The sequence below is a fragment of the Sinohyriopsis cumingii genome, chromosome 11, assembly GCF_028554795.1.
Source record: "Sinohyriopsis cumingii isolate HCF-2022 chromosome 11, ASM2855479v2, whole genome shotgun sequence".
NCBI classification, from domain to species: domain Eukaryota; kingdom Metazoa; phylum Mollusca; class Bivalvia; order Unionida; family Unionidae; genus Sinohyriopsis; species Sinohyriopsis cumingii.
This window is the reverse complement of record NC_142971.1, coordinates 114,373,875-114,400,858: the sequence shown is the minus strand read 5'-3', so window position 1 is coordinate 114,400,858 and position 26,984 is coordinate 114,373,875. Positions and strand designations below refer to the sequence as shown.

The following is a 26,984-nucleotide window of genomic DNA, read 5'->3' as shown; positions in this document are numbered from 1 at the left end:
TATATAGCCTTATACTTGACCTGAGGTCACAATTAACATTTCTGAAAAAAATTGCTTAATGGAAAATAACATACTAGAAACTTCTTAATGTTTGCAAAATAAAATATTGATTATAACTAGAAAGTGTTGCTAAATAATAGTATATAATCTGGACTGTGTCAGGTATGCCAGATAAATTCCAATAACCTTGACACAGACTCAAGTGAGGTTTGTTTGTATTTATAATGATCCCAATATTAACCTCACACAAAAAGAGAATATTTGAGCTATGTATTAGTTGCTTAGAGAACAAAAAATCAATAATTAGTTCATTTAGAGTATAAGCTTGATTTTGGACAATCACAAATCAAACACACATTCTTACATTAAAATAGTATATAATGAATTTAAAAGAAAATAGTAAATAACACCTCCCCTCGCAAAGAAAAAGAAAGTCTTATAGAATAAAGCTTTATGTTTAGTGTTAGTCAAATATACATGCAATAACAATTACAAAAGCTGAAAACTTATGAATGACACAAAATATACACGAAACAATACCACACGTGAAAGTGCATCTGCTATTAAATTGTTTTTTTCCCTTAAGGTGCCTAATTTCAATATCATATTTCTGCAACATCAAACTCATCCTTATTAATCTCTGATTTCTTTTTCATCTTGCCAATGAGAGTAAGTGGTTTGTGATCACCAAGCACAATAATCGGAAAAGGAGCTGAACTAATAAAGACTAGAAAGTGTTGCAAAGCCAATATCAAGCCAAAACTTCCTTTTTGATAGTGTAATAATTTATGTGGTGCTTTTTTAATTTCTTAGAAACATAGCACCATGGATGATCTACATCGTTTTTTGTGTTCTTAAAGCAGTGCTGCACCAACCCCAACATCACTTGCAACAACGTACATTTTAAATGAATGATGTTTGGAAATGGAAGAACTGATGCACTCTTAATTATAGCTTTTAACTTATAAAAAGCCTCCTAACATTTTCACACCAATGAAACTTGGTTTACTTACCCAATAAATATGTCAGGGGTTGAGCAATTATGCAAAAGTTTGAACGAAATCTCCAATAGCATCTAGCTATACCAAAAAATCGCATCTGCTCCTTTATAATAATAGACACATGCATCCAGAGATAGCCTTGACTTAACTGATATATGTTTAAAATGACAGTGTCCCATAATATGTCATAAAATGTAGCACACGCGCGGCAAATCTCATTTTCACTGAAACTGATTGTCAAATTTGTATCAAGGAGTCTGTCAAAGACTTTCCAAACTGTCGTTAGGTGATCTTTCCAGGTGTCGATAACGATGATGATATTGGTCGTCTGACCTCGTCTCAGGTAAAGGGGCGTCCCAATTATCTATACCAAATGTAATCACGTTCAGTAAAAGTTTTAAAAGGACAAGGCGAACCTTTCATCATAAATGGCATCACTTTATACTGAAAAAAAAATCCATATCGAATCACGAATGAAGAATTTCTTTTGTCATTTCAGTCGGTGGAATTTTGCCAGAATCCTTTCAAAAGGTCAAATTTGGTGACATATTTTGCACTTACAATTTTGTCAATGTAGTCGTCGATTCCTGGCAATTTAATTTTGATTTAGATTTCCTACCATTAGACAAGTGTAACAAGAGCTACAGTATTTAAAAACATAACTTTTAAGTTTTTGTCAAGAAGAGCGATTCAAAATCTTGTGAATTGTCTTACTGATACCTAAATGACCAACAAAAGGAGTTTCATGGACCAAACTAAGAATTTCCTTTCTATAAGATTTTAAAACTAGAGTTTGATAATTCACTGACTATTCGTCACCAGCAGGTACCTCTGGTGGTCTCCTTTCTCTCGTATGGACCCCATTTTAACACAATAACAAGAACTTACTCCGGTGAATTCTGTTTCTATTATTATTATTATTATTATTATCAGTAGTAGTAGTAGTAGTAGTAGTAATTAACGAAAAACTATATTCCGTGACTGTCGTTGTTTACATTCTTAGAATACTCAATTTAAAACTCTTCACAAAGAAGGTGCATTTGAGGTTGGCTGGTCACTGAGGGATGATTACTCCAGCTAATTCTACCCTTTTGAAAGGAAAATTTCCCTTTGTTACTGTAATGAGCAATGTATATTTTAAAACATGTAATTATGGTGGTTTTTGTGGCTGGAGTAATAAATTACATACCGTCACTCTTCAAGTCCAAACTCCCTCCCATCGTAGAAGGGTTTTTCCACCCGGAGTTCTTACAAGTGGCTGAAACATTTAGGTAGTATCATCGGGCATTATAATTCATAGCGAAGTCATAGTCTAATAATATATCATAATTACATTATGTGGCAAATTAAATTCCTTTAAGTAACATTAAAGATTCAGGTTGAGCGTAAAGAGGTCAGACATCTCTGGCAAGGGAGGTAAACCTGGCTGGAACTGAAAGGGGTCTATGCCATGACAGGTTTGGTAGGCGACTAAAGGACACTTTTAATAATAAGGAAATTGTTATATTTTGTCTGTTTCATATTTCATCAATGTAGTAAATTTTACCAATAATCACACTTTGACCAGTGTTTGTCTCAATGATTATGATATGGTGTGTAAACAGAGGCTAGTCCATGAATTAGCATTTCTCCCATGAGATAAAATTGTGGTAATTCAGTTTTACTTTAACAATCCTCAATTTTGTCTTCAATAAACAAAAGGAAATATACCTTTCCAACATATAAATCACTGGTTGATTGGACACATGTTGAAAAGATACAGGATCAGGTCTGAATATTCTTTTTTTTTAAATTATAGTTTTGGTATATTCTTTATTATCTTGAATTAAGAAAGAATTATATTACTTGGATTTGTTTCACAAATGTATGACCGCTCTGGTGGCCTAGTGGATAGTCTCAGCATCCACTTTGAGTGTATGAGGTCGCGGATTCCAATCTTGGCTAAGTATTACCAAAGACTTATAAAAATGGGACTAACAACTGCTTCACTAGGCACTCAGCATTAAGAGGTTAGTGTTCAGCCTGGTGTCAGGATAATGTGACTTGGTAGGACATGATGCTCCATGTCTGTGGCATGATGCCCCAGTGCTAAACATCACTATAAACTGCCAAACTGCAGACATCATAATGATATGACTGAAATATTGTTAAAGCTACATTAAAAATCCAAGTCACACACACAAATGTACACAAACGACTGCAGAAATGAATGGTGAATAGCTGACATTACCTAAGAAATCTGCTACTTTCAAACTCTTAATACTTTCTTGTGAGTCCACTATTTCAGGATAAATATAAAAGGAATTAAATTTGTTTTTTCGGAGTGAATAAGAGAAAAGTTCATCAGTTGAATACAAACACTAGAGTTTTTCATCCATGAGATACTCATTATTTACTCAGAAATTTATATTCTTCAGGAGTGTAAGAAATACGACATTGATAAGGTTTAACAATAATGACTTGCAAATATGAACTTAAAGGTCATTAATTGCAAAAATGAACATATTTTACAGAGCAGGTATGTGGCAGCCATATGAATAGCTGTATGTAAATTATACTTAATAGGCATTATCGCTGTGTGAATAGTGTTTTCATATGAGCTACATGGTGGCTGTGTGAATATGTTTTCTAGTTAAGGTGCATGGTGGCTGTTTCCCTTTATCCTTTTTTGTGATACAAAGACATCCAAATTTTTAATTTGACCCCAGTTTTTGTTACCAAAGTTTGTTTTTTACTCGGTTTGACACCAAGTCCTGACACCAAAGGGATTTCTGACTCTCAGTCTTGCGCCTCTAGGGGATACACTGGGCCATGCAAGATAGTGCAAAGAAACTGTTTCTAAAAGCTCATAATCCAAGAACCAGAGGGTCATCCAATTAAGCTTCAGAAAAAAATGGTTTATGCATATCAAAGGAAAAAATATTTTTCAGATGAATTTATTGATTGTTTGAATTAATTTTACCAGTGGAGATACTGATTGTAGAAACAATAAACTCCAAGCACATACTGGGGGGCCCAGAGTTGCCAAGTGGCCTAAAGCACTCACCGTTCCAGATCACTGCCATCTCACCTCTGTCTGCATGGGTTTGAGTCCAAGGATCGGCTAGCGTGGGTACGTGAGAAAGCCTGTCAGTAGCTTCTCGTAGGTTGGTGGTTCTTCCCTGGGTTTTCCAGGGTTCATCCTCCACCAGTTATACTGGCTGCCATGTATAGCCTATCTTGTGCTGAAAAATGGTGTTAAAGCCTAGAACAACAACAACAAGAACCAAGCACATACTGAGCATAGCTACAAATGAAGACAAACTTAGTCTGTAATTATATTAAATCTGTACATTACATTGGTTAGACATTATAATTATGCTTGGACTTGCAAGAAAAACCTGATTTTAAAATATTAATTCCTGTATGTGTATTTTTATCTTAATAGTCCAACAGTATAAGATATCAACACTGATATGTATCATTGGGGCCATTGATTTCTTACTACCGGTACCTTAGCAATCAGTGCTGAATAGGCAACTTCAGGCCAAATTTTCAAAAAATTATCTCATAATTGGCAGCCCAGATTAATACTCTTGCACAATGAATTGGATGCCTTTGGAACTCAGATGACTGCCATTTACAATTGGTATAAAAGTGATGATAGACAAGGATAAACCAAATTTGGTTTGAAATAATAGTTACGTTTCTTTTGTATAATGAATATGTCTATGAAGAATTGAATACATCTGATCAGACGTGTGTTTCATTAAGAAAATTACCTGTTCAGTTGACTCTGACATTTCTTGGCTACCATCACTTTTTACCAAACTGTAATGATAGTCAACAGTTTGAAAAATGCTGATAGTTGACTGTGCTTGGTTTTTCTTTGGCAAGGAAAAAGGAAGCAGATAAAATATCATGTGAATTAAAAATCAATTTGAATAAGTTGTGTAACAGTGTTAATGTGGTTTGGAAGCTAGGTGAAATATTTGTGGCAATTTTCGTTCATTTCCTGTTTAGATTGGAACAGAGCTATACCGCGCCAATGGTTTTGGCAGTTGATCTCCAATGTTTGTCAGGGTTGATGTCAAGCATTTTAGAACTACAGTGGAACCCCGCTATAACGCGCCCCGCCATAACGCGAATTCGGATATAACGCGGTCGTAGCATGGCTCCCGAAATTTCGTATATTCATTCACACATGGAGAAAAAAAATTTGGAGAAAAGTAAAAAAAAACAAAACAAGAAATTAACTTCATTTTGGGCATGAGATTAGTTGTGACTTTTAAAATAATATGATCGTGGCATGGTTCCTGAAATTTGAAATTCATTTACGTGTATTTTTATCGGACCGTGAAAATATTTGTTTAACGTACGAGAAATAGTGTGTAAAACGTTTATTATAATTTGGTGGAAGAATTCGCGTATGACTTTTAATAATAAACGATCGGAACTTAACAATTTATCCAGGTTCTTTAAGTGATTTTGGAGAAGTGATCCTGTATGAATTCTAAAATAATACGATATATATATAACGTACGAGAAATAGTGTGTACAACGCTTGGCTTCTGAAATTTATCAATTTGAACAGGTTGTGGTGAAGCTCCGTATTCTACTTTAGAAGAGAAAACTGGTTTAATTAGGTTTTTGAATTGTTAAGCCGAAGTAAACATTATCGAAGTGTTACTTATTACGGATCCATGAGTAAAGCCAGTAAATCGTCTTTGTGATTGTCTTCCATGAAATCTGTATACAGTCGTTGCTCAAACAATAGCCGACATGGGCTTCTTATTTAACTGCAATCACAGCCAAGCAGCAGACAAAGCTGTGGTTGATACAAGAGTCGCACAATTTAATAAACATCAAAGGACGAAAGCCGCCAACATGTATGCTGTGCTTGGCGGTGTGATCAAACAACAAACAGTTGAAAGTAAATAATATCCACTTTATTATCTGTGAATTAAAAGGGTATGAAATTGTACATCCGTTCAGCTTAATTTTGTTTTATATAAAAAGTGATTCATAACCATTGCAGGCCTTCATTACTTAGTTATCGAGCTTTATCTGTGTACGTTGTTTGCTTATATAAAAAAATATTTTACTGTTATGGAAAAGCAAGTTCAAAAACGCAAGTCATTTTCTGCTAAAGAGAAACTGTATGCCCTAGATCAACTAAAGAAGGGCAAACAACAAACTCAGCTTGCCAGAGATCTAGGAATCAGCGAGTCCACTTTGCGAGGGTGGAAAACAGATGAAGGAAAGCTCCGTAGTCTACCCAACATTCTTGAAGAGGAAACTGGTTTACAGCGTAAAAGGGTTAAGTTAGCTAATGACAATGTCCTAGATTCAGCTTTGTACCAATGGTTTGTACAAGCTCGCTCAGAAGGTGTTCCAATTTCTGGCCCAATTCTGAAAGCCCAAGCAGAGAAATTTGATCGCCGTATCAATGGAGATGATTCCAAATTTAAGGCGAGTAAGTTCGCGGCAAAGAAGCAAACGTCATTGGATATATTTTTCAAGAAATGATGAAATTTAAATTTGGAACCACACTGACTTTGCACTTTGCGCAACGATTAATTTAGCAGTTTTCACATGTTTCTTTTGATGTTCACAAAATCTGAAATAAAAGTTATTTGCACGCTGAAATCATGCGTTGATTGTTAATTATTCTTGCAGTTGTCGCATATGATAAAATTTTAGCGGTATGAAATTTGTACAGACACCGTATGTAGACCCGGGAATAGCTGCATGCAATGACCGTACGATATCAGACGGCAAGTAAATGGTTTCAATATTTTGTTCATCCTATATTTTACACGACGAATTCAGACTATTACAAAATTATTGAATATTTTAAATCTGTACGATTTTCAATTAAATTACATCCATTATGGATGAACTGCATGCCACGACGGCACGGTAGCATACGGTGTTGATACACTTTTCATGATATAGCGATAGTCTGGTATTATCGGTCAATCTGTCAATCTGTATTATCGTTCAAACAAATAAAAATTAGTAAATGTTTTTAATGCACAGTAATAACCTATAAATATATTAGCCATATATTAGCCATCGATTATTTTGAATATATCTTAATTAATGCATTCCAGTTAATATTCATCTGATGATAAGCCGACTTTTGATCATTGTACATGTATACACGTATATGTTCTCGGAAAAAAAGTTAAATATTGTGAAACCCCGCATTAACGCGACCCCGCTTTTAACGCGATCCGATTTTATGGACCCCGATCATCGCGTTATAGCGGGGTTCCACTGTACCTATGTATATAATAGGTTTGCATCATTTATTCTACATGATTGCTTACCTAGTTACAGCATGATTCTTAATTGTTTTAGAGTCTATGCTGTTTTTACCTGGTGCAGAGACAAAATATACCTTTTGTTACATCATAACAATTGCAGTTGCATTAGTTAGTGAACTATTGGTCTGAATGTAACCATGTGATCAGGCCAAGCTGCATTTATTCCTGTATAAACTGTAAGGAAAACTACTTTATAGCAACTTATATAAAGTCACATGCAAAGTAACTAGTGTAGCCATTGAAACAGAAGGCATGCAGATTATATGACTTTAAAATGAAATGAAAATGTTGGTGGACTTGTATCAAATTCTGAAAATTGAATGAATTGATTTTAACAGATACGAAGTTGTTTTTGAAATCTTTCTTTCTTTGACTAGATTTTGATCTAAATCTGGAGAAAAAGATATTGCATGTACGCTGGATCTTGGTCTTTCACTGCAGCTCGTTACAAGTGAAATTAAAACTTGGTAAATGGATGCAGGGATTGGAAGGAGGGGGGTTCAAACATTATAACAATTAGACACATACTCCAACACTGTAAAATGCAAATCCTGATAGTTATGATGTGGTTTAGGTGGGAGATAGATCCAGCCCCTCTTTCATCATAACTGTAAATGTTGATGTTTTGCTTCATTTGACTATTGTACCCCTCATTACTATAACCATGTAAAGATAGTGTTAATTTCATTTTTTTAAGTACCCCCTTATGTAGCCTAGCCTGTTAATTGATACAAAAATAGATTGAAAATATGTTACTCACATGTCTGGACAATAATAAATTAGCCAAGTCACCTTGAACCATATGAAAGCATAAAATCCAAGAGTCATTTGTATGTCCAACACAACAGCACATCCTTTACTTTGCATATTGAGCTTCTACTCGAAACACATATACCAATATAGATAAAATATATATATATACATAAGTCCATACTGTGGAATGTTCAATACCATATATTGCTTACTATTGGTGGAATTGCTTGATGTTGGCATAGCTATTATGTTAATGATAGAGAATCCTCTGTTCTATAAATATCTACTTTACAGAGGACCACAACAAGATAACAAAATGCTTAAATAAGGCTATAAAACAAATACAAAATATCTTTAAATAAGCAAAATATAAAATAAAAAAATAAAACTATAAGGAATTGCAGTTATAAAAGTATGTTTTTTGAATTGCTCATGGTATTGTCAATTGCCAACTCACACAGCTTACATAATGTCATTATTCAGGTGTTATTTGTTGTGTGATTCAGTAATGGACAGTTTTTACCATGATAACTAGGGCAAAATACTTGTTGAACTCCCATAATTGTTTCCTTCTACTAGTTTAAAATGTACTGCATAGATTGGAGGGTAAGTTGTGATCATATAGCAACAGGTTCCATGCAACAAATGGTGCTGACACCCTATTTTTAATATATATGCTATCCATCAAAGAAGTACGCTTCTTTTAAAATAGTGCATTTTGTGGTCTATCAATCAAATGCCCAAATTATAGGATAAGAACTGTAATACCTAACAGCACAAAGGAAATGAGCTGTTTACATCAAACAGACTTTAAAGTTGATAATGCTTATGTTGTTTTGATCATTTGTACACCTGAGAAATACTTCTCAGTAGTGTATGTATGGGATTTGTTTATAAGAAGAATTCATTCTTCTTTCAGGTCTAACCTGGAAAGTGGAAAGGAAAATGGAGGAGCCTTTGCTGTGTATTACAAAGGAAAAGTTCTAGTAGATATGTGGGCAGGCTATGCAGATATTGAAGCTGCCCGTAGATGGAGGAATAACACTTTAGCATTAATATTTTCTTCCACCAAAGGGCTGGCTGCCATTGTGGTTGCACTAATGGTGGATAGGTATTGTTAAGTAACTCATTATCATCAATCCTTATGTATTCTTGTTTTCTTTCTATTTCTCAGTCTCTCTGCTAGACACAATTTGCATGCACTGTTTCATTGTATGTTTTGAAGTTGGCAGGAATGTGAGGGATGTGTGTTTGAAACCATGGTTAATACGTTACTTAATATTCATTGAATTTATATGTTTACCTTGAAAATGCTATTTATTAATTAAATAATCAAAAGGTTCATTTTGGCCTTGAAGATTTGTTACATTTGTTGAAAAACATCTTAAAATTTGCTAAAATCATTGAGTTTAGCTGTGGCAATACAAACAGTTTAAACTGAGTAATATATATCACTTTTTCAATGCTGAATAATTGTTATTTACATACTTTCTACAAAAATTATTAAAAATAGGATACATTTGGGTGGAATGAATGACAAATAACATCAGTCATTCTCAAATCATGGAAGATCCGCCCTTAGCCTTAGTGGTGTAGTTCTGTTTTTCTTCTACTGTTGTACCTATTTACTGCATTCGCTGGCCTGCAAGTTGATGCAGAGTATAAGTGGAATTTGCCGATTTTGTAAATTTTCCATCCTTCATTCATATATAAGTCAGTGTCGATGCTTAGTATAAGACAATATCAGATCAATACCTCGGCTTTTATCGTGTCTGCAACTCAGTTATTTTTCAGGTCAGCATCATCTAATATAGCTAAAAGTACCTAATTTATTTTACACATAGTATTTTAATTGAATTATGTACTTTTAGCTAGATTTATTGATGCTGACCTGAAAATTTACAGAGTTACTGATAGGATGAAAATTTGCTGTGATGTGTTGAATATACTATGATAACGTACAGTTTCATGAAAATCAATCTTAATTATTACTGCATGCTATTTCAGAAGTTAGGGAAATTGCCTTACTGATGCTAAAATGCTTTTTCCAGTTTTGTTTTCGAGAGAGAGAGAGAGAGAAAGCATGTGTATTTCATAGCATTATTCTTATTGCATCTCATGATCAAAATAAAATATTCCCAAATATGATGAGAGAGATATTGAAGACTTTCTTCGTGCTATTTTTCACCTTACTGCCAATTTAGCTGAATTATTCCTCAAAGAGAGAAAACAGTAATAAATTTAATACTAATTGGAAACTATTAAAATATACACCATACTCTTTCAGTTTCAAAGTTTAAATATTTATAGAGACTCCATTTAGGTTAAATCCCATGAATAATCATTTAGCATACACAATGACCTCTTCATTCCCAACAGATAAGATTATCGTTTCAGTTAGTGCATATACAATACACTTCAAGTATTTAGGTGGCATTTGGCTTTGATCTTTGCTCACGCTAATTGTTGGTTTAAATTACTCTGATCGTTCTGTCGGACCGTTCTGGTGGCCTACTGGCTAGAGCGTCCAACTCGGATTTTGGAGGTCATGGGTTTGATCCCGGCCAAGTCATACCAAAGACTTATAAAAATAGTACTAACAGCTGCTTCGCTTGGTGTTCAGCACTAAGAGGTTAGTGTTAGGACTGGTCGGCCTGATGTTAGGATAATGTAACTGGGTGGGACATCATGCTACATGTCTGCAGTATGATGCCCCAGTGCTAGACATTTCTATAAACTGCCACATTGCAGACATCATAGTCATATGACTGAAATGTTTTTAAAGCTATGTTAAAAATCCAAGTCACATCACATCGTTCTGTCAGCAAGTACAAAAGGTGTTACTGGTTTATTAAGCACCTGACATTTTCTGGCATTACACGATACCATATTAAGAATACCCTGTGGGTAGTCTCATTTCCCTATTGGGAGCCACACTAATTTGATCCTGCCAGCTGAATCTTGCTATTAGATAGGTGTTATCTTTAAATGATCTGACCACAGCTGTAGCATATTCTTTAAGCATCTAAATAACACTGCAAAACCATGTGGTTCTTGGAAGAATGGATATCCTAACTAAAACTAGAAGGAATTGTTTACTCAGTGGTATTATTTACTAATAATATATATTATTGCCCTTGTACAGGTGTAAGATCACTATCGTCTGGTCAATAAACAATACAGGTGTAAGATCACAATCATCAGGTCACTAAACAATACAGGTGTAAGATCACAATCGTCAGGTCACTAAACAATACAGATTATTGTTGCCCTGGAACCTCTCTCTATCTCCTTCTCTCTGTCTCTCATATCTGGCTATATTTTATTTGATAATAAGTTGCAAGAAGAATACTACTACAGAATATCTGTCTTTGTCATGGTTAACTATTATTCTAATTCACATATATGTAATCAAATTTAATGAATGTATATTACAAGTGCATGCTGCTTTAACACAATTACATGTAATGTATGTGACTTTAATACTGATGATTGTGTAAACAATTTAAAATCCTTCTCAATGTTGAGTCCAATATTTTTTCTTACATAATCTTTTTCCCTGTAAGGAGAATTAGTTTTACACATGCTTTTGGAGAATCTTATTTTACAAATGAAAAATTACATGACGTACGATAAAGCCATTTGAATGACATAGTCCATATAAAAGTTGATTTGGAGTACAAGTCGAAGCTGAGATTTCCCAGTCAAAAGTATCAACTTATAGGCCAGCTAATGTGGTATATGAGGTTGAAATGAATGCTAATCCACTAATTAGAGATCAGTACATTTTCTAATGGATCATGAAAACCCACAAATCCACTGGATCAGTAGAAATGCTGCCCATCAATATTATAAGATAACAAGTAGACATGTGTCCGATGTTTCAAATAAAACATGGTGTGGCATTTATTTTAACGAAAGTGCCTTCAAATACATTTTTTTAAAGAAAGCTCATTAGGGCTATGGTGACCTGTAGCAAAACTGCTATACATACTACAAATATCCATATTTTTGTGGAGAGACAAATATATTGTGGTAAAACTTAGAAACATTGAATCCTTTAAAGCTCAGAACAGTTAAGAAAAATTTTATTTTTTATTTTTCTAGCAGTGATTTCAGTTTCCAGCAATTGTTGGGGTCAGATTTAAAAACAAGGAAACTGTTCTAATATTCCAGATATTTATTATTACAGTGATAAATCACTGACTTAAGAAGTATTAAATTTTGAATATTTTTTGTTCATTAAATGTGGCACAATCTACAATTCAACAGCTGGATGTTACTGTTCAAACAATTGTTAAAAGTTTTTAACGTTATTTACCCTGAAAATATTTTAGAATTATTATTCTTCCTCCACCATTAATACTGGCCGCCATGCATAGCCTATTGTGTGCTGAAAAATGTCGTTAAACCCAACAAAACAATTATTATTCTATGAAAAATGGTTAAATCAGAAGAAAAACTTTACAACCTTTGGTAGTTTTCATTGTAGATCCTTTAGAAGTAGACTATTACTGAACTTCTGTTTACAATATCTATGATCACAGACAAATGCAACTGGATTATTGAAAATTATAATTTTATTTGAATCATACATTTACAAGGCATGAAACAGACACTGGTTCTGTTTTTATTAATTCTAGTTGTTTCCTAATAGTGTTTCCTGCCTTAAATATTCTCAGCATGTTTTTTATGTTTTCTAATTTCATGGTGTTTGTTTTTGTAATCATATCATTATGTATGTTTTTTATGTTATGGGTGTTGTCTAATGTTGTAAAGCACTTAGAGCTTCTAAAGATTAGGTGCTATACAAAGTCCTCATTATTATTATTGTTATTATTATTATTATTATTATTATTATTATTATTATTATTATAGACCAAAATAGCTTATTGGATGGTCTTTCAATTTTATCTCCATTGTCAACTCCTTTATTACAAATTTGTCATTGATATTCCCTTCAAAGTACTATGAGAATTGCCAAACTCTACACACATATTCATCCAGGGTTTCACTGGTCTTAAATTAAATGGTGCTACTTGGACATCGAATATGATTGTCACTGTCATCTTGAAATCAGGTTATTGGTATTTTTCCTTCATTGGTGATCTGATTAACATGGGGCTTTCATTTAAAAACTTAATATTGTGTATGGTTGGTTCTAAATTAAAATGGTGCTGATCTGAAATCCAGTATGTTCACCATGGCAGTTGTATTGAAATTCTAGTTATCAATATTCTTCCTGAATGGAAAGTCATGTTGACATAGGGTTATCTCCAAAGGACTTTCTATTCTGCCTTGTTGGTCCTAAATGAAAATAATGATGATCTGACCTTCATTATGGCCAACAAAACAGCCATCTGAAAAATCTTTTTATAGCCAAGCCTTAACAAAAAGTCATGTGATTCTTACCAAAAGACTTATTGTGTCTAGTCAATCCAGGAAAAAAATGAATATGGTGTTTAGTTGGTCTTAAAGAAATATGATGCTGATCCAACATCCAATATGGCCACAATGACAACCACCTTGAAATTCATGTTATTGCTACTTGTCATGAATTGTGGTCATGTTGACATGAGCTTTATTTTTCTTGGTCCTAAATGAAAATGGTGCCAATCTTAGGACCAATATGACCGCCATGATGGCCATCTTGAAAATTGTATAGCCGCTAATAACAGAATCCATGTTTGTATCAACATGAGATTTTATATTAAATGATTCTTTTTTATATTTAGCTGGTCCTATGTGAAAGTGGTTATGATTGTATTATTCATTAAGAATATCAGAAGTGATTTCCACACTCTGCACTTAAATAATTATACAGTCTCATCAAGGCTACCTGGAATTTTTGTTTATCCTGCTGAGCACCAGTCTCTATGATGATCTCTTGTTTTTAATTATCTGAATTATAACTGAGTGTACTTAAATATGTGAAACATTGTCTTTAGCCAGGACTAAAATTTTACAGGACACCGCTTTGGTGGTCTAGTGGTTAGAAGGTCTGCTTCGGATGCAGGATGTTGCGGGCTTGAACCACGGCTGATCATACCAAAGACTTACAAAAATGGTTCTCACTTCTGCTTCTTAGGGCACTCAGCGTTTAGAGGTTTGTGTTAGGACCAGTCGGCCAGGTGTCAGGATAATGTGACTGGGTGGGACATCATGTTATATGTCTGCGGCATTATGTCCTGTGCTAGACATAACTATAAACTGCCAGACTGTAGACGTCATAGTGATATGACTGAATTTTTTTGAAAGCTATGTTAAAAGCCCAAATCACACACAATTTAACACAGTGGGTATTTTTGAGCCATAGGGACTAGTAGATTAAGAAATTTTCTAGTCTTGCTGACTCTTCATTTGTCTTTCTCACAGTCTGTTGACTGGTAATAACCATAACAATAATACCCATCGGATTACTGACATTATGATTACTGTTAGACTGACAGAAAATTTAGCAGCCTTGGGTTGTGGGACAAGTTGACTAACATGAATTTCAAGCTCTGATCATAAGTCCCCATATGGTCTTACAAAGTGAAAATATTCTTTTTTTCTTCAGAGGATACTTAGATTACAAGAGGCCAGTCAGCGACTACTGGCCTGAATTTGCTCAAAATGGAAAAGAAAACATAACAGTAGAAATGCTTGTCAGTCACCAGGTAGGAAATGTTATGAGATATTGAGTGCTACATTTGGCTAGCTACTGTAATTTTAAAACAGAATATTACTTAGGATATATTTTGTTTTTAAATCTGCCATGGTTGGTTATATAGGAACACTTATATATCTTTTGTTCAGCAGTGATAGTGGAGATTGTGTTAATATTTCTGTTGAAATTCAGTGTTGCAGATTTGGACTTCATGTAACAGCCATCATACAATTTGGCTTGACCCTTTTGTTTCTTCATGCATTACTGTCAGGGTGAAAGGAGCCTAGGAAAAATTAGGAAAATGCTCTGTATTCAAAGAAAATGTTTTGTCATATGGAATTTCTGCTTAGGTGGCTTTATAACAAAACACATGCCTTGATAGAAAATACACTTGTCCCACGAAGCTATTTTTTTAACTATTATTTTGACAGACTGGCTCCTTTCCTGAAAAAGTAAATGGTTGGTCCCTTATACTTGAGATATTGTTAATGAGACTATACCGTTGCTAACATTCTGCTGAAGAGGGACTCGTATCTAATGTAATTGATGCCTTCAGGTCAATTTATAGTCTGTGTATTTCATCATGATCTGTAGGGATTAGTATTTGGATTATTTTTTTCTGAACTCTAAAAAATCTACATATTTCTTGGTCAGAGTTGAAAACAAATAAAATTAGAAAGCATTAATGCATTTATTTATATCAATCAGTTAAAACTGTAATGTTTGATAAATCTAGGCAAAAATCTTTGCATGTATAAGCTGCTGAAACCCTTATGTGCTATTCATTGTAAACTTTGAATGTATTAAAACAAGTCTTATGAAAGTACAGTGCGACCCCACTATAACACAGTAGTTGGAGTCCATCGAACCAGACCATGGTATAGACCAAACCTTGTTATAAGCAACCAGGTCAGTTAACTGAGGAAAATGTTTCATATACCCCACAAATTGTGTGGTGGCAAGGGTCCAGCTAGACTTGAATTTTAGGGAGAAGTGACTTATTCATTTGGAAAGAACAGGGAGAAGCGAGAGCTGAACAGGAATAAGAGGAACTAAAGCAAAATACGCAATATAATATTATGCACGTATGTGTTTTCATTCTCTTATTTGAATTATGCCCTCAGTTTCTCAGTATGCATATCTGCAATATTTTATTTTCAAGTTTGAACTTACTGAGTTTATGTATATTCTAAACGCATTATGTATTCATTAAAAAATTATTATATTTATATGCAATGTATTTTGGCCATATAACTTAAGAGCACTGTAGAAGCTACACATTGTAATGAATTTTAACTGATGGGAGTAACTAGATTACAGTATTGTAATTGCAAGTTAGTAAAAATGTTTAATCAATTACCTTAAACAAGAATAAAAATTTTTCTATGAAATGGCATTTGAAAAAATGTGTAAACTTTTTTGAAGCAGCCCCAGTAACATGTATGAGAGCAAATGCAACACATCTTCACCATATTGTTCATCTCAATTTCTTTGTTGCCAATAAAACATTACCATAACTATTCATAGATAACATGCTGAAGCATTAAAGTTGGTGTATGAATGGACTAAAACCTTTCTAACCAAATTGAAACAGCCAACATGTGAGTACATATTTTAGAAAGAGGGGCTTTCTTAATGTAACCACTCATATTCTACAAGGTACAAGTCCTCTTCTTTTCACTCAGAATTAAATCCTTCAGAACACCCACATTTTCTGAACTAATCCTTATCATCAGACCAGAATACCTGTGTCTCTATCATATATTGACACTTTGTTAAATTTCTGATACATGCATGGAAGGCAGCATCAATCTGCTACTACAAGACAGTGTAAAAAAAATAAAACAAAAACAAAAACAAACAACATCTTATTTGTTGGTCTGTTCAATAGGCAGGGAGGAACAGTAACTACAATCAGCCAAATGAGGTCCGTTTCCTTTTTTAGATGTGTACCCAGATAAAATAATTTGCTGAAAGTTCAAAAGAAAACAGTCATTTGCCAGCACAATAAGAAACTGGCATTTGTTTGGTTCTCCAAAGCTGTTCTTTAGCAGTGACTTCAATAACACATGCGCCCTTCATGAAAGAAAGCCAACTACAGTGGAACCTGTCTTGAAAGATCACCCCTTCTGCCAAAACATAATGGTCTCTCATGACAGGTGGTCTCTCATAACAGGTTATAACACTATATAATCTCTAAATCTGTACATGGAGAACTTGGTCTCTCAAGACAGGTGGTCTCTCATAGCAGTGATCTCTCAAGACAGGTTTTACTGTACAACCTTCAATAAAAACAAAGAAATTTTCCTCAAAGGAAATCTGTACCAAACTTAAATAAAAGCAATAGAATCTGATTAATTTTTTTCTTTTTCCAACATGACTGAAACACACCTACTGTGCCATGAAGTTTCCTTTCCTCAGGGAAAATGTTTATGCTTACGAATGCTACCAACGGCAGCTTAAAATGCAAACTAACTTTTACCAACTTGGGACTTACTGAAAAGTAAATGTGCTTCATCATTCATTATGTGATTGTGCTATGTTTTCCACTGAATTAAGACCTATATAACCTGTGACAAAATTAATGAATATTTTAAATCTGTGTGTATATTTTTGATGGAATTACTTGTATTGTGGATTCAATCTGTGTGATGAGATTCGTGGGGTGAGTACACAGCATTGATACTCTATTCATGCTATTGATTAGACATGATTATATAAACAGTGTACACGTAAATGTACCAATCCATGGTTCTCTAAATAAAGTAAAATATTATATATGCCTTCTGTTTTCACTACAGGTGTATTTCTCATTTAAGATGGTAACTGTGCCAAAGAAGCACATATTTTACCACCCACATTTATTACCCACCCACCTAACCCTGCAAATATTTTGGGGTACATGCCTCATTATCTTCAGATATCTGATCTGGTTGCTTATAACACGGTTTGGTCTATAACACAGTCGGGTTCTATGGCTCCCAATTACTGTGTTATAGTGGAGTCACCCTGTACTACAATTTCATTGATATTTCTTTTCTTCTGTACTTAAGGTCTTTTCTTTGACAAAGAATGCTGATTATTTTATACAATTCATTATATCGTTTCAGAGTGGTCTCGTTGTTTTGGATGAGCCGCTATACACAAGGGAACTGGTAACAGATCCTAAGAAAGTGGAGAATGTTTTAGCAAGACAGGCAACCAATTGGCCAACAGGTCCTCAGAGGAAAATAGTCAATATTTTTCACCTTTTTATTCTTGTGAAGAAAAGAAGACAATTGGTTGATTTAAAGTTATTTATCATTCAGATGACACAACCATTGTGGCATATGCTAACAATCATGTCATCTGTTGTTCGATACTTAGTCAATCATGTCATATGTTGTCATGTCATGCATTGTTCTGAGTCAGGCTTTTTTTGTTGTTGTAGGGTTTTAATGCCATTTTTCAGCACACAATAGGCTATACATGGCGGCCAGTATAAATGGTGGATAAAGAACCCAGAAAGAACCACCGACCCACAAGAAGCTACTGGCAAGCTTTCTCACATACCCACATTACCCGAATCCGAGACTCGAACCCACGCAGATAGAGGTGAGATGGCAGTGATCCGTAATGGACAGCGCTTTCGACCACTCAGCCACTCTGAGTCAGGCAATTGTGTCTTCTATTGTGCTGTAGTTAGACAGTCATGTCTTGTGTTGTTGCCAGATGGTCATGTCATGTGTTGAGTGGTAATCAGACAATCATGTCATGTTATGTTCTATAGTTAGACTATTATGTCATGTGTTGTGCTATTGTCAATCATGTCCTATCTTGTGCTTTAGTTGGACAATCGTGTCATGTATTGTGTTGTAGTCAGACAATCATATCATGTGGTCAGGCAATCATGTCATGTGTTGTAGTCAGACAGTCATGTCATGTGTTGTGTGGTAGTCAGACGACAATCATGTCATGTGTTGTGCAGTGAACTGTTGAAGCTACAGGCAAACTTTCTCATTTATCCACGCTGGGCAAGCTGATACTTGAATTCCCAAGGATGTAGGTTTTTTGAGTGACCTGTGAAGGCTAGCACCTTAGACCACTCAGCCCCAGAAAAGTTACACTAAATGCTACTGACAGGTTATAGAATTATATAGAAAAAAGTGCATCTCTTTCCATTGTCACATGTTATCACTGTTCCATCTAAACTACTGGGAAGATTGCCATGAAAATTATCCTGTTTGGACATCCGGTATTGCCTCCACAATGGTCATTTGAAAATCTTGTTATCACTACACCTCCTGAATGGATTGTTTTATCAACATTTTTCTCAAAAAGACTTCTTATGATGTGTATCTTTTGTGCTTCAGGGACCCCCAAAATTTTAATTTGACCCCCAGTTTTGATGCCAAAGCTTGTTTTTTACTCAGTCTGACCCCTAATTCTGACACCAAGGGGAGTTTTGACTCTCAGTCTTTCACCCCTAAGGGATACACTGGTTATAAATACATATGTTGCTTATCTGAATTCCAATATGGGCACCACAACAGCCATCTTGAAAATATTATTACTACTCCACTTGAACAGAAAATCATATTGACATGGGTTTTTAACTAGAAGCCTTCTTGTGATGTCTAGTTGGTCCTAAATGAAAATGGTGCCACATTCACAACCAGTATGGTTGTCATGACTATTGTCTTGAAAATAGTATTATTACTGCTCAATAGTTTTTTTTTACTGAATGATTTCTTATGATTTTTAAATTGTTCTTAAATGAAAATGGTGCTGCTAAGACATCCAATATGGCCACTGCAGTGACCATCTTGAACATCTTGTTAATCACTACCCCTGAGTGAATGGTTACATCAACATTGATTCTCTACTGAAATAGTGTTTATGATGTCTATTGTATATTAAAATGTTGCAGATCTGACCTTTAATATGGCTGTCACAGTTGGCATCTTGAATATCTTCTTATTGCTACTTCTCTTTGATATCTGGTCATATCAAGTTTGTGCTTTCACCAAAAGAATCCTTATGGTGTGTAGATTGTGCTCAATGGAAATGGTGCTAGTCACCTTGGCAGCCATTTTGAAAATCTTATCATTATCCTTTCAAACCGTAAATAGAAATAGGTATCAGAATGTGTTTTTCATGGAAAGAATTCTTAAGTTGTCTGCATGGTCCTAATTAAGAAATATGCTGATCTTATGTCCACTTTGACCTGTATGATGGACATCTTGAAAATCTTGATATACCTACACTTAAATGGAAAGACGTTTCAAAATAGTTTTCATCAGAAGAATTCTTGCAGTGTCTAGTTTGTCCTAAATGAAAATGATGAAAAATTACCATCAGTATGGCTACTAAGGTCAACACAGGGTTTTCTCCAGTAGACTTATTATGATGCTAAGTTGGTCCTAAATGACTGGTGCTTATCTAACATACAGTATGACTGACATGATAGCTGTCTTGACAATCATGTCATCACTGGTCCACTTGACTGAATGATCATATTAACTTGGGGCTTTCATCAAAAGACTTCGAATGATGTTTTCATGGTAATAAATGAAAATGGTACCAACATATAATGTGGCAACCACAGCAGGTAATTTGAAAATCTTTAATTTCTGTACAATATCAGAAATAATTTCAACATTCATCAGCGAAAATGGTGTGTGGTCTTATCATAAAATCCTTGAAATTCATTTTATCCATTAGAGCATTAGACCCTTCAAGGGACTCTTGTTCATATGCTGAATTCTGAGTGGTTTTGTGTTAACAAATGTTACCCTGGACTTAGATGTTTCAAAATGAATATATTGGTACATTAGCGGAAATTGCTGGATAAATTCTACTTCTTCATTGTTCTGTACCTTTATATATACTGCTCCCAAAAATGTAAGACCCATCAAACCAGTTTAAACCTACCTGAGTCTTAAGACTTGGAATGTCACAATACGTACAGAAGATGATCATATGGTGTATGGATAGATAAGGAACTATGTGAGCCTTGTATATTACAAGTATTTGAAGACATATAGCTACAATGACTCACATTCATTCTACTAGATATGTTGTGTTAGATATTTTATTGTACATAAAGGTGTATGGGCTTAAACATTTTTCAAGCAATATATACGGGAATCATTTTAAATCATATGATTCAATAATTCTCCTCTTGAATACTTTGAAGGTAAAAATCAAATGGGTTTTACATAAGGAAATGCTTTTCTGTCAGGAATAAATAAACAAAATCACCTTCAGGTTTTATTTAATGGATGTTTGTCTGCATCTGTGTTGCTGATAGCAACGGCCAAAGTCAGTGAAGGTGATACAAACTTTAAAATGGCAATAAAGAGAGATTTCAAAACTGAATCTGGCAAATAAAACATTTTAGGTTTGTGGTAGTCAGCTGAGCTGAAATGTAAAGTGTTTGACTCCCACTAGTGTAACATGTTTTAAAGTTAAAGTCAATCATTTAGCAAAGAAAATACAATTCATTTTGAGGCTGAATTAAAGATGAAAGTGATTTATTTCTACAAATACACAGAATGTCAGTAAATAATGATTTATTAATTTGGAAAGCAACATAATCAAGAAAACATTGGTATTTATTATAATAAATGCTGGTAAAATGAGTTCTTTGATAACATGATAAACATTTATTGCAAAAATGTGAATATCCAAGGAATATATGACAGTGTTGAGGTGGCAAAACTGTCAAATCAAATAAGATTCTATTATTTTTTATCAGCTCTGGTGCATTATGTACTTCAGTTTTCCTTTGCCCCTTTAAAATATTATGTGTCATCTAAATTTATTGGATGTGGGACACAGTGTTTCCTACCATTGAAGTCTTAGGTGCAACACTGACTAGGGGCACAATGGTCATATATCAACTCTACAGTAATAACTGGTGATTGGTTACATTTTGTTTCATTTACTTTAAAAAATATGTTTTGTTGTGAATATTTTATACATATTGATAATAATAATTGATAAAGAACATTAAAGTGAAATATCCCTGCATCCTTTTAATGATCAGCCTAAATAAAGGCCATAAAGAATACATGATGAGGTAATTGATCATACGATATAAAAATGGGGTTTTCTTTAATTGCAGGCACCTCATTTGGATACCATGGAGTTACATACGGCCTTTATGTAGATCTTCTTGTATCGAAAGCAGATCCTAAACAGAGGAGCATGGAGCAGATATTTAAAGAAGAAATTGCTGAACCATTTGGTAGGTAAACTTAGCTGATGTCTAATAATTTATTAGGAAAGATGGTGTACAAACAGGTTTTAATATAAAACAAATTTGTTCTCATGAAGTCTTGTAAAGACTAGGCTTACCCAAAGTTACACAGTTACACATAAATGTGGGCTATAAAATTTATGTAAAATTATAGGAAACATGGGTTTATCGGGATGTATTTTGTACTCAACATATTATACAATTTTTGTTTAACTGTTAACCCATAAAATACTTGTTACGATACAAGTTATGCCACTGGTAGATGTCTCTTAGTGCTTATCGAAACATGTGTCTTTTCAGGTTATCTGGGTACTTCGTCTTGACATGAATAATTGTTGAACTCAATTAGATTATCATATTGGACACTGGAACAAGCATTCTATTACGCCTTGCTTTCATCAAGGAAGTTTTGAAAATGCTTGTTTGAAATACAGGCTACATAGAAAAACCAAAATGGCTTACTCTTAGCATTGTTGACCTTCAGATGACGATTTCATTCGGTGGCAGGTAATTGCAATGATGACATTCATTTCTAAAGTTTTTGTGTATATCTTATTATTGGAGCTTGGAAAGTGCTACTGGTAATACTAGTGAGTGATTGCGAACCTGAAAATATAATTGAATATGAGTGTGATGTACATGAAGAATGGAACAAAAACAGAAGGCATGTCGGTCAACCTCCTGTTCAGTGATATTTCAAAATTAAATGTAGAAAAGCTAGATTACCAGACCTAAATAAATGCAGGCAATTTACAAGTAGAGTGCAATTTTCATTTTGTTTCTTGAACAGTTCAGCTCAGAGGGATCTTGTGCAACATAACTATGTAACACTGTAAGGGTTAAGATAAACAGAATAGATAAGAATTTTTAAAAGGATATTTAAACTTAAGGCTATTTAGTTGATCCAACTACCTATGTTTGAACAAGCAGACTATAGCATTGATGGGCTTAAAATTCTTATACAGCATCTTGAACAGATAAGAAATCTTGTTTTGAAGGTGAAACTTTGGCAGAGCTCATATTAGTGAAAAGTCTTATTATGTATATGTACTTGGAAAATTAACAACCATAAAAAAATAGTTCAAACTTGTTCAAGCTGGTTAAGCTAGCTATGCATATATCACTTGAGACAGCAGATTGTGTAAGGTGGTTCTCACCACAGAACATTATTCATACACAGATAAGGAACAGATTAAGCACATAAACAGTTAACAGATTAATGATTCTTCATTTAGAGGAAAAAATTTTTGAGGATTTTGATTTCAGTAGAGATATTGAACTGTGGCCATTTCTCCGTCAGATACCTAATCTCATTATGTTAGGTATATTAGCTTGCTACTTCGCAAATCCAGCCCTACTAAAATTGTTTTATCCTGTCTATTTTTAAACAAAGGGTAGTAACCCTTGATACCGCCAGGTGTCACCAGTTTTTAGCTTTGCTGTGTGCTGAGACACACGAAATGCAATAGCCTCCAACAATCTAGCCCATTTTTGTGTTCCTCTGGACCTGTTGAACGTTCATTTTGCTTTTGGTGTTAGATTTATCGCTCTACTGCAGGTTATATGCTTTATTTTACAATTTCTGCCAATATTTTGAGAGATTTTTCACTTGTTGGGACTTCGTCTTGTAGGACCACCATCCCACCTCACTATCATTGACCTTACACAAGGTCATAATGGGTTAGCATATATTTGACTTTATTCGCTTACTTCGTCTGCTACAGAGCTCTTAATAGCGAAATTCTGAAGTGCTGCTTGATAATTATGCCTAATTTATTCATATTTCATGCTGTTTTGATAGAAATATTATTAACCAAGCATGCAACATAAGTTTAAAACAGTGCCATACATTTCTGATATGACACTTCACTGATCTGTTAGTTACGACAGTGTTTTTAGCAACTTAGTAATTTCAACACATTACTAGTTTCTGTTTATGTGTTTTGTGTCATTTCAGCATATATCAATTAAATGTTCTGCAGGTCACTTCAGAGCATGGAAGTTTACCATGACTCCTATTTAGTTTATGTTACATACACATGGTTACTGTTATGAGCCATCAGTAACGTGTTTATGACAGTGTTTTGTTTTAGCGACCTATTTATTTTAACATTCATGTTTCTTGTATCAGAGCATGGTTGCCTACCTATCATGACTGGTTTGGTTTATAGTATGTACACATTGTCCCTTCTCTGTTAACCCTGCATGATGGCCCAGTGCTAAACATCACTATAAACTGCCACACTGCAAACATTGTAGTGATATGACTGATATGGTATGGGCCATCTTCACAATATTTACAGGGATCTTGGTGATAGATCCACCTGTCTAGCTAGGCAGTCGGCAACATATCATTTCACCAGCGATTTTGATGAGAAATCTGCCTCTTCAGCCACGGTTTTAGAGTGGTCAGTACAGGTGCATGCCGCACCGACATATATAGGCTTTTAGTGCGATGATGCTGACAATACAAGAAATCCAAGAGAGACCAGCAGTGCTGGAAAAGCGGGCAGTTTGGCGATGCTGACTGACAGTGAGATACCCATGTGACCGAGTGGTAAAGACACCTGTCTCCCGTACAGTATGACTCCAGTTTGAATCGAACGATGCATTAACTAAATTCTTAAGCAGTGCTGTCTTTACCGCCGATGCTGGATATTAGAGTACTCATGGCGTATACTCAAGGGAGAGCTTGTGTCTTGCGCAGATATGACCAAGCAGAGTCATCATGGCCACCTGACATGACTTATGCTGAGTTTGAAGCCGAACCAGATAAGAACCCGACGCACTATACAGGTGATGAGTCATCTATAGCTGCACACCTACATAAACAGTGGCTGTAGGAAACCAATTTGAGCACACTGGACCTCCCTGTTCCCTCAGAAGGGAGAAGTGGGGTGATCCAGGTCAGTCATAATGCTTCGAGTTTTGTTCATCAGCAGTACCCTTGCCTCTCCACATGATACACCATCAGATCGGGAGATGGATGCATTTCGATAACAGAGATTACAGTTGCTCAAATAAGACGCGGGTTCTTGTGCTAAGGACACATTCCAGAATGAGTTACTCAAGACTTGCTTTTGGAATGCTAACAGTAGGTGGAGGCCCATCATCGACTGAGTCTCCTCACCCTATTCAAGATGAGGAAGGAGATGTCGTTCCTTACGTCAGACAGGATGAGTATGCTGTTCATCTTGATCTGACGTGTATACTTTCATGTCCATATCCACCCCGTTGATGGCTAGTTTCCCCGTCCTGCGTCACACTAGGACTTATTATCTGAGTCAAGCCCTGTATCAGTGATCTGTTTTTCCCAACGTTAATACACCCAGGAAGATTCTGGCCAACCTGCATGCTTGGCTTTTACCAGGACATCGTTGTGAGTCAGACAAGTCAAGCCTTCATTGTGGAGAGAACCTTGAGAGTAACCATCTAGATCACCCATCTGCGTGCCTCTATCCCTCAACTGATCAGCATTCTCTGGCTCTGTTCTTGGAAGAGAAACAGTCAGACCCCAAATCGCTACCATTGGCTTCCACCCTATGATATTGGACACATTCCGACATCATGGTAACATGTTTAGGCGGGATAGAGATCGATTTGATCTTTTAGACACTACTGGTCTCCTTGACAAATATCAATTATTTGTCTCCAAAGGGATCCAGTTGTTGTTTTTTTTTAACATGGCTAGATTTGAACCCCTTCTAAATTCTTGCCTACACATTGCTGCATTCACTATCATACAGACCATGTTTTTTGATAGAGCTGCATCCCCCTTTATTTTCACTGGAAATTCTGTTCAGTTCAGATCTGAGGGTTCAGTGGTTCTCATCATACCATCAGAATTTGTAGCCCAGAGCAGGTTACCATCTGTTGAAAGTCTGCCTGTGTCCCTGCTTGCTTTCTTCCATAGTCAGTTTGAGAACAGCAGCCATGCAAGATTCTGTTGGCATTCTCAGGGGCCTATGACCTCAGACACATTCTGTCATCATGGAAGATGTGACATTGGGCATAATAAAGATTTCTCAGATCAGTTAGACAATTTCAATCTCCTGCAACCAAAATCCATAACATTGTTTCCAAAATGGAATTTGTCTTTGGGTTCTGACTTGGCTCAACTCAAGTAACTTTGAAACTTCTCGCTCATGCTTCGCTAAAGTCCTGTCATGCATGACGGGCTTTTACAGGCTTCCTGATAGCATTAGCTTTCACATGCAGGGTTAGTGAGCTACATGCCCTTTCAGTCAACTCATACTATCCTCTGTTCAGTTCTGATCGTTCAGTAGTCCTCCTTACCCAACTTGGCCTAGTTGCCAAGAATCAGTTGCCATCTGTAGGTAACCAACAAGTTGCTATTCATCCTCTATTTTCCACAGACAAGTCAAGAGTGTCAGCCATGCTAGGTCTGTCTGCACCCTCAAGCACTACTTGAGATGCACAAAGACAAGTCATGGCACAGCAACGTCTTATGTAGCCTACTGCTCCAAAGTTTTGAGCAATTTCTGTGAGACAGAATACATGATATGCTTCATGCCCTTTATTCCTGGCTGAAGGGGTTCATATGCTTGGTGCACTGACATCTCACCAAATCAAAGTAGCTATGCGTCTGCGCCGTCAAGCACAACTTGAGAGAGATACAGGTTGTGGCATGTGCAAACATCACTTCCTCCCTGTCAAGGCCAGAAAACAAGGAATCACTCCTCAAGCAAATGCTTGGTGGTTGAAATGGGTTATATGCTCAGCATACTTTGACATCTCTCAAGATGAGAGTCGCCTCATGAGAATTACAGCTCATGTGATTAGACCCGTTTCTGTGAGCCTCACTTTCGAACACAATGTTTCGATCTGAGACATTATAGAAGCTGTTGGCTGGCATGCAGAGTCAACCTTTTCCTGTTTTTACCTCAGAGATTTACATCGCATGAGACAAATGTTGGATCTGGAAGGGCCGTTGGCAGCAGCCCAGACAGCCACCAGACCCAACTAGTCCAGTCAACACAGTCCATTAGCTTTGCTGGATTCGTCAG

General features: G+C 35.4%; 1 protein-coding gene across 1 annotated transcript in view; it reads left to right on the top strand.

The window, feature by feature from the left end:
• Window positions 1–2,033: 2,033 nt before the first annotated feature.
• Window positions 2,034–26,984, top strand: part of LOC149789459 (beta-lactamase domain-containing protein 2-like) — a 46,692-nt gene continuing 21,741 nt past the window's right edge. The window contains exons 1-5 of the mRNA XM_089975551.1: window positions 2,034–2,272; window positions 8,985–9,176; window positions 14,625–14,724; window positions 17,825–17,930; window positions 21,823–21,945. Coding sequence (XP_089831677.1) covers window positions 2,130–2,272; window positions 8,985–9,176; window positions 14,625–14,724; window positions 17,825–17,930; window positions 21,823–21,945 — 664 coding nt within the window. The 5' untranslated portion in view covers window positions 2,034–2,129. The remainder of the gene's footprint in view (window positions 2,273–8,984; window positions 9,177–14,624; window positions 14,725–17,824; window positions 17,931–21,822; window positions 21,946–26,984) is intronic.